At 40.8% G+C, this 12530-nt stretch overlaps 2 protein-coding genes across 2 annotated transcripts; both read left to right on the top strand.

Annotated features, from left to right (window-relative positions):
* The first annotated feature begins 1270 nt into the window (after positions 1 to 1270).
* LOC110916927 (polyadenylate-binding protein-interacting protein 4) lies at positions 1271 to 5213 on the top strand. Its single transcript, XM_022161575.2, has 9 exons — positions 1271 to 1600; positions 1751 to 1872; positions 1981 to 2138; positions 2208 to 2544; positions 3335 to 3436; positions 3527 to 3577; positions 3670 to 3736; positions 4546 to 4727; positions 5113 to 5213. The coding sequence occupies exons 1-8, from the start codon at positions 1405 to 1407 to the stop codon at positions 4716 to 4718; spliced, it is 1206 nt and encodes a 401-aa protein (XP_022017267.1). The 5' UTR covers positions 1271 to 1404; the 3' UTR covers positions 4719 to 4727; positions 5113 to 5213.
* A 4449-nt stretch (positions 5214 to 9662) lies between these two features.
* LOC110919575 lies at positions 9663 to 10303 on the top strand. Its single transcript, XM_022163847.1, has 2 exons — positions 9663 to 10112; positions 10229 to 10303. The coding sequence occupies exons 1-2, from the start codon at positions 9663 to 9665 to the stop codon at positions 10301 to 10303; spliced, it is 525 nt and encodes a 174-aa protein (XP_022019539.1).
* Positions 10304 to 12530: the final 2227 nt, after the last annotated feature.

The following is a 12530-nucleotide window of genomic DNA, read 5'->3' as shown; positions in this document are numbered from 1 at the left end:
GCATCATGACACATTGATAGTGTAACCTAACACTTGCATCTAGTACATTCTAATCTTGTTGGTAGTGCTTATTTTATGTTGATTGGGGTGGGAGAAACTTCAAACATAAGTTAAGAAGCATCGAGAGGAGCATGCAAACCGCTTTATTATCATGGGTGCACACATAATAATAACGCGTGGTGCATGCAAATCCCAATGAGGCTTAACGAGTGTGAGAGGGGTTCTTCCCTATTCGTATATGAACATGGTAGTTAATCGCCCTTAACGTGATAAACCTGAATACTTTTCTCGTTTTCGACTCCTAAATTAGTTCATTTCCATATATAGAAACATGAGTGGACGAGGAAACGGACGTAGCAACTATTAATTGAAACCTTGTGTGCTTACTCTTTCTGCCATTTTTTTCCTTTCTGCGTTAATACCCTCTTTTGGAACGTTGTGAGTGTGCATTCTTTCGTTTAACTTGCGTTACGTCATCAACTCGACAGGCATGTCTACATCGTCCGCATCTTCCGACCAATCCCGGGCGCCAGGGAAGGCACCCGCTGATACTCACTCACCCCCGCGTCAGATGGAGACGCGTGCTGCTTATAGGAAGAGACTCGCACAGGGCGGGGAGTCGTCCTCCCGACCTACGCATACACTACCAGTTAACTCCCTCAGCGCTCAGGCCGAGTCGGCTGTGAGTAAGGCCCTCCGAGATTATAACCAGATTCTAATAGAACAAAACCAAGTCTTAATGGAGCAGAATCAGAAATTACTAAGAAAGGTTGATACCCAAGGAGGGCGATTGGAAGCTCAAGAGAAGCAGATACAGGAACTTATTAGGAGGACTACTGACTTGAAGGCAGAAGCCCTAAAAGGGCGGGAGGTACAAGGTCTGATACTGAGAGACGCTCGAGTGGATCATGAAAGGCTTAACTCGCATGCCGAAATGATAGGTATGATGGATTGGAGGGTCCATCAGTTGGAGGAAGCCCGCTTCGCACCTGAACTCGTATAAAACAATACGCTTCATATTGGTACGATGTACCTAGTCTCTGACATGCACGTAGTTCAGAACGGAAAAGGTTTGAAAAGTGGCCCTAAATAGGAAGTGTATGGAGCAATATGATTCCCATAGGTCCATAGGTCAGAAAAGTCTTGGAGTGGAGTAGTATAGGAAATGAATAAGGCGATACGATTTCTCTGTGGGTAAAGTATAGGATGCGTATAGGACAAGTTTAAAAATTGAATAATAAACACCTGAAATTTTACCCTAAATTTGACATACCGATTCAAAGTTTGAATTCCAAAGTATGAGTATGAAACATGGAGCCGCCTCATACACTAGTATAAAATGCGTTTTCTAAAATCAAGATTCCAATTCCAATTCCAATTCATCAGTACAATAGAATAGAATCAATGGGTTGCAGAAATCCAAAAGAGAAAGAAGAAGAAAGATCGCGAGAATCAAGAACAAACAAATGGGTTGTAAACGATGCTTTGGTGTTAACAACCATGTGTCTCATTGGTCTCTCTGTCGATGTTCACATCAACGATGGCTCTGTTTATTCTGGAATCTTCCACACTGCCTCTCTTCATCATCATCATCATTATGGTCTGTCTGTCTGTCTCTTGATCATCTTTCTTGTTAATTAATTAATTGATTCACATATGATCTGAAACTGGTTATGTATTAAACAACCGTCTCTTTATATATGTATGTATGTATAATTGGTCTTTTTTGTTGAATTTTATATTGGTATAGCTATAGTGTTGAAACGAGCAAAGATGACGAAAAAGGGGAGATGTAATTCAAATGTGACCAATAAGGATGTAATAGGAACACTTGTAATCCAGTCAGATGATCTTGTTCAAATAGTTGCAAAGGTTTCCAATTGCCACTCTTTTTTCTTCATGGTCTGTTCTGTTTTTATATTTTGATTTTTGAGATAATCTGATATACAAATATATCGTATCGCCTTTTTTTGTTTACAGAAAGTAGTAATTCCAGCAGATGTTTTTGCCGGTCATGAAGCTGGTGATGATACAGCGGCTGTTGCAACCTCCTTTCCTTCTAACGGAATTTCATTCACAGAATCGAATAAAACGACTAGCAAGTCAAATGCTGGTCAACCACATACTAATCAATCGAGGTATGGATTTCGAATTTTTTTTTTTTTTTTTTTTTGATAATAAGTTTTACTATGAACTGTTCATTGCAGAAAGAATGGTGGTCAGACTAGTTCATCAGAACAGTTAGTCACTTCATCAGCACCGAATGAAACCGTCACTACAAAAATCCCGAAGTCTAATCCAACCGTTAAGGAGTTTAAACTTAACCCTGGAGCAAAAACATTTTCTCCATCATTTCCAAATAAGAAATCACCAACCCCTCCAACGATAGCTACGGGTGCAAATCTTGCATACATTCCCGACAGTTATCCTGGTGGCCCTGTTGTCAGGTCACAGCCCGAAGTTGAAATCAGCCCATTTGCTTCCCATACTCCGCCCGTTAAGTATGTTCCATATGGAGGCAATGACGTACAACATCTTCCCCCTGTAAGTCAGATGAAATTCCAATTCACAATTTATCTTTACGGGTAGTGGTTTTGATACATTTTTTACTTATGAATGGAATTCAGGTTATGCTTTATTTCTAACGGGTCAAAATGGTTAATTAAATTTTAGCATGAAAGGAAATGGGTCAAAAGTTTATTGCAGTGTAGTTTTTATTCTAAGAATCTTTCTAAATCAATATATTTTTGAGTAAAATGCCATTTTCGTCTCTGAGGTTTGGCCAGTTTTGCGACTTTCGTCCAAAGGTTTGTTTTTTCGCATCTGGATCCAAAAGCTTTGAAATCCTGCCATTTTCATCTGGCTCGTTAACTTCATCCATTTTTCTCCGTAAGTCAGGGATATTTTTGTCTTTTTTTTGTTAATTTGAAGGGGAATTTGGTCTTTTGAATACTTGTACATTATGCTTTGTACAAAAGACTGAATTGCCCTTTAAGTTAACAAAAAAGACGGAAATATCCTTGACTTAACGGAGAAAAATGGATGGAGTTAATGAGCTGGATGAAAATGGCAAGATTTCAAAGCGTTTGGATCCAGATGCAAAAAAAAACCTTTGGACGAAAGTTGCAAAACTGGCCAAACCTCAGGGACGAAAATGGCATTTTACTCTATAGTTTTTAATGAAAATATTTGGATAAAAAGGATTCGCAACCGAACCCCACCTACCTAGCCCATTTAAACTTTATACCAAATGTTACTTGACCCGCCCATTTTGCCACCTCTATTAGTATGACATTTGCGCTTAAGTTTCATGTTTTTTACTTTTGGTTTGTAGATTGTTGGATATATGACAAACAGGAGTCAAGCGGTTAGATATGGTGTCCCGTATCATCCAGTTCAAACAGCGCCGACTTATGTCCAACCAAGCTCTCAGAATGTACTAAATATATTTTCCTATAAAACTTTAATTTACGTATTTTGTGACCGAGACCCGTGATTTGAGGCAATGTTGCATCGATTGTTACAGGCAATGGTTGGAAGATTGGGACCCGTTGTCTATGTTCATCCTGTTTCTCAAGTAAGATTTTGCTGTAAAATCGCTTAAATATAAGCTTGTTTTAATCTTTGTATAGTTACTTGCAACTTAATGATTATCTTTTGTTGTTGAAGGTCCCGAACACGAATAGCTTCTCCTCCATTTTAACTCCACACCAAGTACATGTCCCGAAACACCAAGGTATAACATCAATAGTAAAGACAACTGTTGCTAATATTTTGTGCTTCATTAGTAAATAGTAAACTAGTATTTTGCCCGCAACGTGCGGCGGGTGGAAACGTGTAGTAAGAAAACTCACGATTCGTAAAACTTAATGTGTAAAAGACAATTACAAAAAGAAAATGTAAACACAATGCGTAAAAGACAATTACAAAAAAGCGTAAAACGAAAAGGTAGACACGAAGTGAAACAAATGCCTAAGACAATTCGTAAAACACAATGCATTGGCACTTGCAAAAGTAGGAGTAGTAGTCTAGGGGTTAAAATTGCAATTTTTTTTTAAAGTTGAGCGGGTGTAAAAATGGAGTAATAGTGAAACTTGAGGGAAAATAAAAGTAATAGGGTAAAAAAAGGGAAGTATAAAAATGGAGGGGTGGTGGCGTAATTGTGTAAAAGCTGAGGGGGTGATGGTGCAATTTTTTTTAAAGTTGAGCGGGTGTAAAAATGGAGTAATAGTGAAACTTGAGGGAAAATAAAAGTAATAGGGTAAAAAAAGGGAAGTATAAAAGTGGAGGGGTGGTGGCGTAAATGTGTAAAAGCCGAGGGGGTGATGGTGGAAAAGTATAGTCGAGGGGTGGTGGTGGTAAAGTTTGAAAGTTGAGGTGTCGGTGGCGTAATAGCAACCGACTTTTATCTATAAGATATAGATAACAATAATATCCAAAATCGGGTTTCAAACATACGATTATTAGAACTTTGTACATCATACACTACTTTAGTATCGGTCTATTTCGTTACAAACTGTGGCCTGACTCTCATCATTGATGCAGGAACCGTGGCGGCTCAAGCATTGCAGCTACATGTGGCTCCACCGCTTATAGGTGGTGGTCAACCGCCCTTTGTTTTGCCAAGCCATATTCCGGTATCACACCCGACTTACCCCGTGATGCGACCTATCTCGGTCCCTGGATCTAGTGGCTTTTTAGTATCAAAGTTTTCTTGATTTGAGAAAATAGGGTAAGGATAGTGTAAAAAGGGCCTAAAGTGTGAGAAGTGTGAGAAGTGTATTATAACACTATATATAATACTATATAACACCCTATAAACACCGTATAACAATATGTAACACCATATAATACCATATAACACTATGTAACACTATATATCATTATATAACAAATATAACACTATACATCTATCATAGGCATCCTATCAGACAACCTATAGTGTTATATTTGTTATATAATGATATATAGTGTTACAAAGTGTTATATGGTATTATATGGTGTTACATATTGTTATACTGTGTTTATAGGGTGTTATATAGTATTATATATAGTGTTATAATACACTTCTCACACTTTGAGCACTTTTTACAGGATCCTCTACCTGAGAAAATATATTTTTTTTTGTTACATCATTGGTTTAGATAGGTAGAAAAGGTCTTCATCAAGTTTTGACTTTCATTATTGCATACAAGGTTTTTTTTCTCTTCACAGTTTGGGTTCCATTTCTTGTTCTGCAGCATTCTGTTTTGTTCTTTTTATAATTCAAACACAGGATGTGTTGGACATTTTTTTGAGAGATCTATGAGCTAAGAAATAGTCATTTTTATATTTTATAGCAAGTTTGTGTAACATTTTTGTTTTCTATATTGTCTTTAACATGTCAAAAAAAAAAAAAAAAAAACATAAAGATAGCTAGAAAACACATCAAATGGGTTCAAAGTTGTCTAAAGAATAACTCATAAACATTTTAAATTGTTCTTTCCATATATTAAGTTATTATTGAAATAATATTAAATTTATGACAATACATAATCCATTAAATAACAATAAAGAACACAAAAATTACCAACATGAAACATGTTTATACTTGTTCACATTTCAATCCAAATCCGTTTTAACGTTTGTTGTCACCTTTAACGTGTTTTAGCCATGTACGTTGTATATATTGTATCGGTATATGCTAAGTAGGTATGGTTCTTTGTTGTATATATTACAGGGCCCCTCTCTATTATAACATGCTCATATAATTTCAATATTTCATTCACTTTACATGAGCTCTAGGTACAACAGAAACCATAGGCGGTCCTCGTTCTTGTTCATGTTCTAGAATTCGTTGTTCCAATCAAAGTGAGAGCGTCGTTGTCAAACCATGTCACACCCCTGAAGGGGTAAGGTCCCAAAAACCTTATAAAAAGGATTTGAGACCATACCACAAACTGGCCGTTCAACCTTTTAACCTTGCGCGGCCGCGCATTGGTCTCACAAAAGGAAGAAAGTAATCAACAAGCTATGGTCGCGCGCCCAAAGGAAAGCATAAAATCCTTGCGCCTTCTTCCATTAGCAAAGGATTAAAATCCTAAAGATCAATACTTCCGCCCAAATATCCAAACTTGGATATCATTTTACCCAGACTTGGGATTTATTCATCTGTGTCCACACAGTAAGGTGTCACACTAGATTACAGCAGTAATCTTCTAGAAAGAATATGATCGTGCACCACCCAGACGGTTGTAACCGTCTGGACACGTGTCATTACCACAAGCATCCCTGAAATCACAACAAAAGCATGCAATTGGAGAATGATCTCCACTAAAATCACTTTCCACGTGGCAATCCCCCAGCCATAGATCAAACCACAATCCGTGTGCATTCACATCGGATCGAGGCAACTTAACGTGGGATTAAAGAATTTAACGGAAGGAAATATAACCGTTACGGCGTTAGCATCTTCCGTCATCTTTTCAATAACAGGTTTTCCCTCCCAAACTCCCGGTTATAAATACGAGAACTGTTCAGGTATGAACTCAGATCACATCCACCTCTCAAATACTTTATCCTCTCCATAACCAATACTTATTCTCACACCGGAGTCGGGTCAAGGAGAGAACCCTCTTCTCCCCTTGGCGAGGCTAACGGTGCTCTGTTTTGCAGAATCACCGGAGAAGAAGTTCGGCAGCAACTGAATCAACCGAGAGAGAGCTAACCCTTTTATGCGGAATCAAACCCCCTAGATATCTCGGTTCCGACCATTTATCTAGTGTTTCTTCATTGGCGCCCACCGTTTTCTCAGTTTTTCTAGTTTCTACCTCGTTTCGATTCCGTTCATTCCATTTTTCTGTTTTTGCACATGGCAGAAAATTCATCTTCTCACCGACAACCTGGTCCTCGACCAAACATCGGAAACAATTTCCAAATAGAAGGATCCCCAGAACATTGGGTTAACAGATGCCAAGCTGCTTTAAACACAATCGTTATGCAAATCACCAGATCTGATTTCCCAAACGTCAGATCTGGAGAAGAAATCAACACTACAGAATTGGACCCATCAACCCCACCTCGGGGGGACGTCCAATCCAGCCAGTACAGAGATAGCAGTTATCAGAAACAAATACACATGGTTCAAGGAGGTCCGTCACGAAGACCAAATAAACGAAACTATGATCAACATTGGAGAGAACAGCAAGTCGTGTTCCCTGTTGTTCCTGGGGGCCCTCAGGAAGAACGACCAATGATTATCACTGGTATTTTTGGTCATTACCGAACGGACTATATGTTCATAGATCCAGGTAGCTCGATGGACATCATATACGAACAGTGCTTTAAACAGCTCGATTCAGAAGATAAAGCACGTTTGGAACCGGTCGATTTTCCCCTCACCGGATTCTATAATGAAGCTGTATTCCCATTAGGGCAAATCGCTTTCCCGGTGACTTTATCAGATGGCAAACATTCACGAACAGTTACAGTCAATTTCATGGTCATGCCAGCAACATCACGACATGATGTTTTGCTCGGGAGAAGGTCACAAAGAGAATTCAGCATGATCACTTCCATTCCACATGCTGCTTGTGGATTTCCGACAGAAACCGGCGTTGCAATTCTCTATTCAAGCAAAGAAGTCATGTCCGTGGACGACGAACCACCAGCAAAGGTAGTTAAACCTTCGGCACCAAACAAACCAGAGAAATGGGTTCTGAACAACGAATACCCAGAGCAGACCATTCTGTTAGGACAAGCCATTTCACCAGCAACACGCATACAACTAAAAGAATTGTTGTTTAACAACAAAGATATATTTGCCTGGTGCCCAGCAGACATGACTGGAGTTCCACGCGACATCGCGCAACATTGTCTAAACATCAAACCATCAGTAGAACCTGTTGCTCAGGGGAGGCGCAGCTTCAGTGAAGAAAAAGCAAAAGCGATGGATGAGCAAGTGACAGAGTTACTCAATGCGGGAATCTTGCGCGAAGTAAAATACCATACATGGGTTGCCAACCCAGTGATGGTATAAAAACATAGTGGCGGATGGAGAATGTGTGTCGATTTCAAGGACCTAAACAAAGCATGCCCCAAAGATTGCTACGCACTCCCAGAGATAGACAAAAAAGTCGACTCTCTGGCATCATTCAGATGGAAATGCTTTCTCGACTGTTATAAGGGTTATCACCAGGTCCAGATGAAAAAAGAAGACGAAGACAAAACCGCGTTCCACACAGATAAAGGCATCTACTGCTACACGAAGATGCCGTTTGGTTTGCGCAACGCAGGCGCAACTTATCAACGCCTAATGGACACAGTCTTTAGCGAGGATATTGGCAAAACTGTCGAAGTATACATGGATGACCTCGTCATCATGAGCCATGAAGAAGAGACAATGCTCGACAATATCCAGCGCATGTTCGATTCCTTACGTAGCGTGAACTTAAAACTTAACCCAACAAAATGCTCCTTCGGCATGGAAGAAGGAAAATTTTTGGGTTTTATAGTTACAAGAGACGGCTTTAAGGTCAATCCAGAAAAAGTGCAGGCCATCCAGCTAATGCCGTCACCTGCAACAGTCAAAGAAATGCAAAGGCTCGCCGGACGATTAGCAGCTCTGAACAGATTCTTGGCTAATCATGCGGCAAATATCCATTTATCAGTACGCTGCGAAACTGCGGAAAGAAGACTCCTTTTCAATGGACGCCTGAAGCAGAAGCAGCATTCAAGCAAATGAAAGAATGTTTAATTCAGCTACCAACACTGACCGCGCCAAAAGAAAAAGAACCGTTAATCTTATATCTATCAGCCGCGGAAGTAGCGGTAGGCGCAGTATTAATGGTAGAACGGGAAAATATCCAGACTCCAATCTACTATATCAGCAAAATGCTCACTGGCCCCGAAACTCGTTACTCAATGATAGAGAAATTGGTTCTAGCGTTAATACACGCATCCAGACGCTTGCGCAGGTACTTCTCAGGCCATGTCATCACAGTTCTCACGAATTATCATTTAGGCCAAATCTTGTCAAAGCCTGGCGTGGCGGGAAGATTGGCTAAATGGGCCATTGAGCTGGGAGGTTACAACATTTTTTACAGACCAAGACCCGCAATCAAAGGGCAAGTTCTAGCAGACTTCGCCACTGAAGTTCCCATCGATAAAATACAAGAATGTGAGGCAATTCAGAACCCAACACCTGTTTTCGACGACAGAGTCTGGACCTTACACACAGATGGTGCTTCCAATGATGATGGAGCAGGAGCAGGCCTCCGATTAGTCAGTCCGGATAATCACGAACTTACATATGCAATACGATTAGATTTCCAAAGTACCAACAATGAAGCAGAATACGAAGCATTTTTAGCAGGTCTCCGTCCAGCACTCAAAATGGGGGCAAGAAACCTTGAAGCCAACATTGACTCAAAGCTAGTAGCTGAACAAGTTAACGGTCGTTATGATGCAAGGGGGAAGCTATGGCGTTATACCTTGAACAAGCGCGGATGTTAATCAGCCAATTTCAAACATTCAAAGTCAATCACATAAACAGAAGCGAGAACAAGCACGCTGACGCGCTAAGCAAGTTAGCTGCTACCAGCTTTAAGCACTTAGCAAAGGAGGTACGCATAGAGGTATTATCCAACCCTTCCATTCATCTCAAGCAAATAAGCGTCATAGAAATGGGAGATCCATCCTGGATGTCTCCAATTATTTTGTACCTTCAACACGGAAAACTTCCGGAAGGAAAGGCAGAAGCCCGAAAAATACAACACAAAGCAATAAACTACGAGATGGCGGATGGCGTCCTTTATCGAAAATCATTCATGGGCCCATTACTACGCTGTGTTGATAAAACAGACGCCCAATACCTAGTCAGAGAAATCCACGAAGGATTATGCGGGATACACGCGGGACCGCGCATGGTCGTGGCAAAAATAATGAGCGCCGGATACTACTGGCCAGGAATGCACATGGACGCAGTTGATCTTTTAAGAAGATGCGAGGCATGTCAACGCCACGCACCAAAGACACTCCGACCCAAAAACCCACTAATTCCCGTTACTTCCGCCTGGCCATTCCAACAGTGGGGCATTGATCTTGTTGGCCCATTTCCTGACGCACCGGGTGCAGTAAAATTCATCATCGTCGCGGTGGACTACTTCACAAAATGGGTGGAAGCTAAAGCTTTAGCCTCAACAACAGCAATGGTAATCCGCAAATTTATATGGGAACATATCATTTGCAGATTTGGGTTACCATTGCGCATTATTTCCGACAATGGTACAAACTTCGCCGCGAAATACCTTCAAAAATGGTTTAAAGAAATGAAAATCGAGCACAGCTTTGCCTCCGTTGCGCATCCTCAAGCGAACGGCCAGGTAGAAAGCGTAAATAAACAAATCGTTGACGGCATAAAAGCGCGACTTGGGACAGTGCGCAGAGGGTGGGTTGACGAACTTCCCAGCATCCTTTGGGCGCATCGAACAATGCCAAAGACTAGCACCAGAGAAACTCCGTTCAGTCTAGTCTATGGGTCCGAGGCTGTCATTCCAGCTGAGATAGGTTTACCATCACCGCGCATGTTAGCCATGGAAAAACAGAGCAATGAACAAGAGCGAAGAATGGATTTGGATCTTCTGGAAGAGAGGCGCGAGAACGCTGCCATAACGGAAGCAAGGTACAAATCCAAGCTCGAAAAATATTACAATGCGCGCGTGCGTGTTTGCACCTTTGTCCCCGGCGATTTTGTCTTACGCGACAACGAGGCGTCAAACGCCGAAAAGCCCGGCAAATTAGCACCAAGGTGGGAAGGACCATACGTCATTAACGAGGTCTTAGGCAAGGGGGCATATACCCTAAAGAGGATCGATGGGACCCTAGTTCCCCGCACCTGGAACGCACAACAGTTGCACAGGTGTTACATATGAACCAAGTCTACAAAAGCGGAAAGAACATACAGGCAATGTATTTCTTTATTATGTCTTGTATCACAAGCCTTGCGCTTTTATCAATACAAACATCATTTTACTTACATCACTGTTTATTACAAATTGCATGTAATTTCTTTGGGTCGCGCGAAAACGATATGGTCAAACATTGTACACCTCATGAACAGTCTAAAAACAAACAAGCTGTTGTGCCTTTTAGACAAACGTTCACACATGAGCACAATACCATCCCTCATTCGCCTTACCTATCCAAAAGTAATTATACACATGCAACATATTGTAATCCACACATACAAGAATTAAACCCTACGGGAATAGAAGTATATCACAATATACATCATCAAAAAAGTGTAACATAAACACTTAACAAGATCATAGCAATGATCTTCAAAATTTTTTTTTTCCAAAAGCTTACAAAAAGCATTTAACAAAAGACAAAAACTGGTCCTAAGGTTAAACACCTAACCAGCACCGGAATCATCATCAGCAACAAACACCTGCTCACTCCGACGAATTTTCCGGCGTCGATACACTAACCGGCATTCTCCTTTTTGAAGCATCGGGAACCGAGCCATCAACCCATCGACATCCAACACAATATTAGCTCCAGCAGCAACATCAGTATGCTGAAGAACCTTGCAGTCAGAATCAACAACCACCGGAGAAGCAGGTTCGACCAACTTCTTTACCGGAATAGTAGTAAGTGGTGGTGAACGAGAAAGAAGTACGAGACCTTCAGCAGCCTCATACACCCTGAGAACATCCAGCAAGAGACGAGTGTGGTAAGAACGTTTCATCCTTTTTGATAAGAATCAACTAGGAAGACAAGGTATCTCGAAAATACATATATATAAAGAAGAACTCAACCTCGAGAAAGGAGAAACCTATCATTAACTGTCAGAATTACATCACATCCAAACGGCACTACAGGAACCAGGGTTATTTTCTCATTAATGAAGTCTGACAAAGCGCCAATACAAATCTCAAGATCAAAGAGAAAAACACCCACTCTTACTGACAGGTGACGTCATTACGTGTCAGAGCATGATTACAAAGTCACATTTTTTCCTTTTCCAACAAAATAAAGCTTCCAAGAGAAGATTTCTTATTTTTTCGCGCCCAAAAAGCATTTCTCTCTCTTAAGTCCAGTGCTCCACTTATTTGCATAAGTACAACACTAGACTGGGGGGACTTGAAGGGGTAAGGTCCCAAAAACCTCATAAAAAGGATTTGAGACCATACCACAAACTGGCTGTTCAACCTTTTAACCTTGCGCGGCCGCGCATTGGTCTCACAAAAGGGAGAAAGTAATCAACAAGCTATGGTCGCGCGCCCAAAGGAAAGCATAAAATCCTTGCGCCTTCTTCCATTAGCAAAGGATTAAAATCCTAAAGATCAATACTTCCGCCTAAATATCCAAACTTGGATATCATTTTACCCAGACTTGGGATTTATTCATCTGTGTCCACACAGTAAGGTGTCACACTAGATTACAGCAGTAATCTTCTAGAAAGAATATGATCGTGCACCACCCAGACGGTTGTAACCGTCTGGACACGTGTCATTACCACAAGCATCCCTGAAATCACAACAAAAGCA

The sequence above is a fragment of the Helianthus annuus genome, chromosome 11 (genome assembly GCF_002127325.2).
Source record: "Helianthus annuus cultivar XRQ/B chromosome 11, HanXRQr2.0-SUNRISE, whole genome shotgun sequence".
In the NCBI taxonomy this organism is placed as follows: Eukaryota; Viridiplantae; Streptophyta; class Magnoliopsida; order Asterales; family Asteraceae; genus Helianthus; species Helianthus annuus.
Note: the sequence above shows the minus strand (reverse complement) of the source record. Positions and strands in the feature narration are given on the sequence as shown.

What these genes read in the sequence shown, in the direction of transcription:
- LOC110919575 (XM_022163847.1), top strand. Translation starts at nt 9,663, where the DNA reads ATGGGAGATCCATCCTGGATGTCTCCAATTATTTTGTACCTTCAACAC. An exon ending in TTCCTGACGCACCGGGTGCA is followed by an intron (nt 10,113 to 10,228) that starts GTAAAATTCATC and finishes TATCATTTGCAG; the next exon opens with ATTTGGGTTACCATTGCGCA.
- LOC110916927 (XM_022161575.2), top strand. Translation starts at nt 1,405, where the DNA reads ATGGGTTGCAGAAATCCAAAAGAGAAAGAAGAAGAAAGATCGCGAGAA. An exon ending in TTGTTCAAATAGTTGCAAAG is followed by an intron (nt 1,873 to 1,980) that starts GTTTCCAATTGC and finishes TTTTGTTTACAG; the next exon opens with AAAGTAGTAATTCCAGCAGA. An exon ending in ACGTACAACATCTTCCCCCT is followed by an intron (nt 2,545 to 3,334) that starts GTAAGTCAGATG and finishes TTTGGTTTGTAG; the next exon opens with ATTGTTGGATATATGACAAA.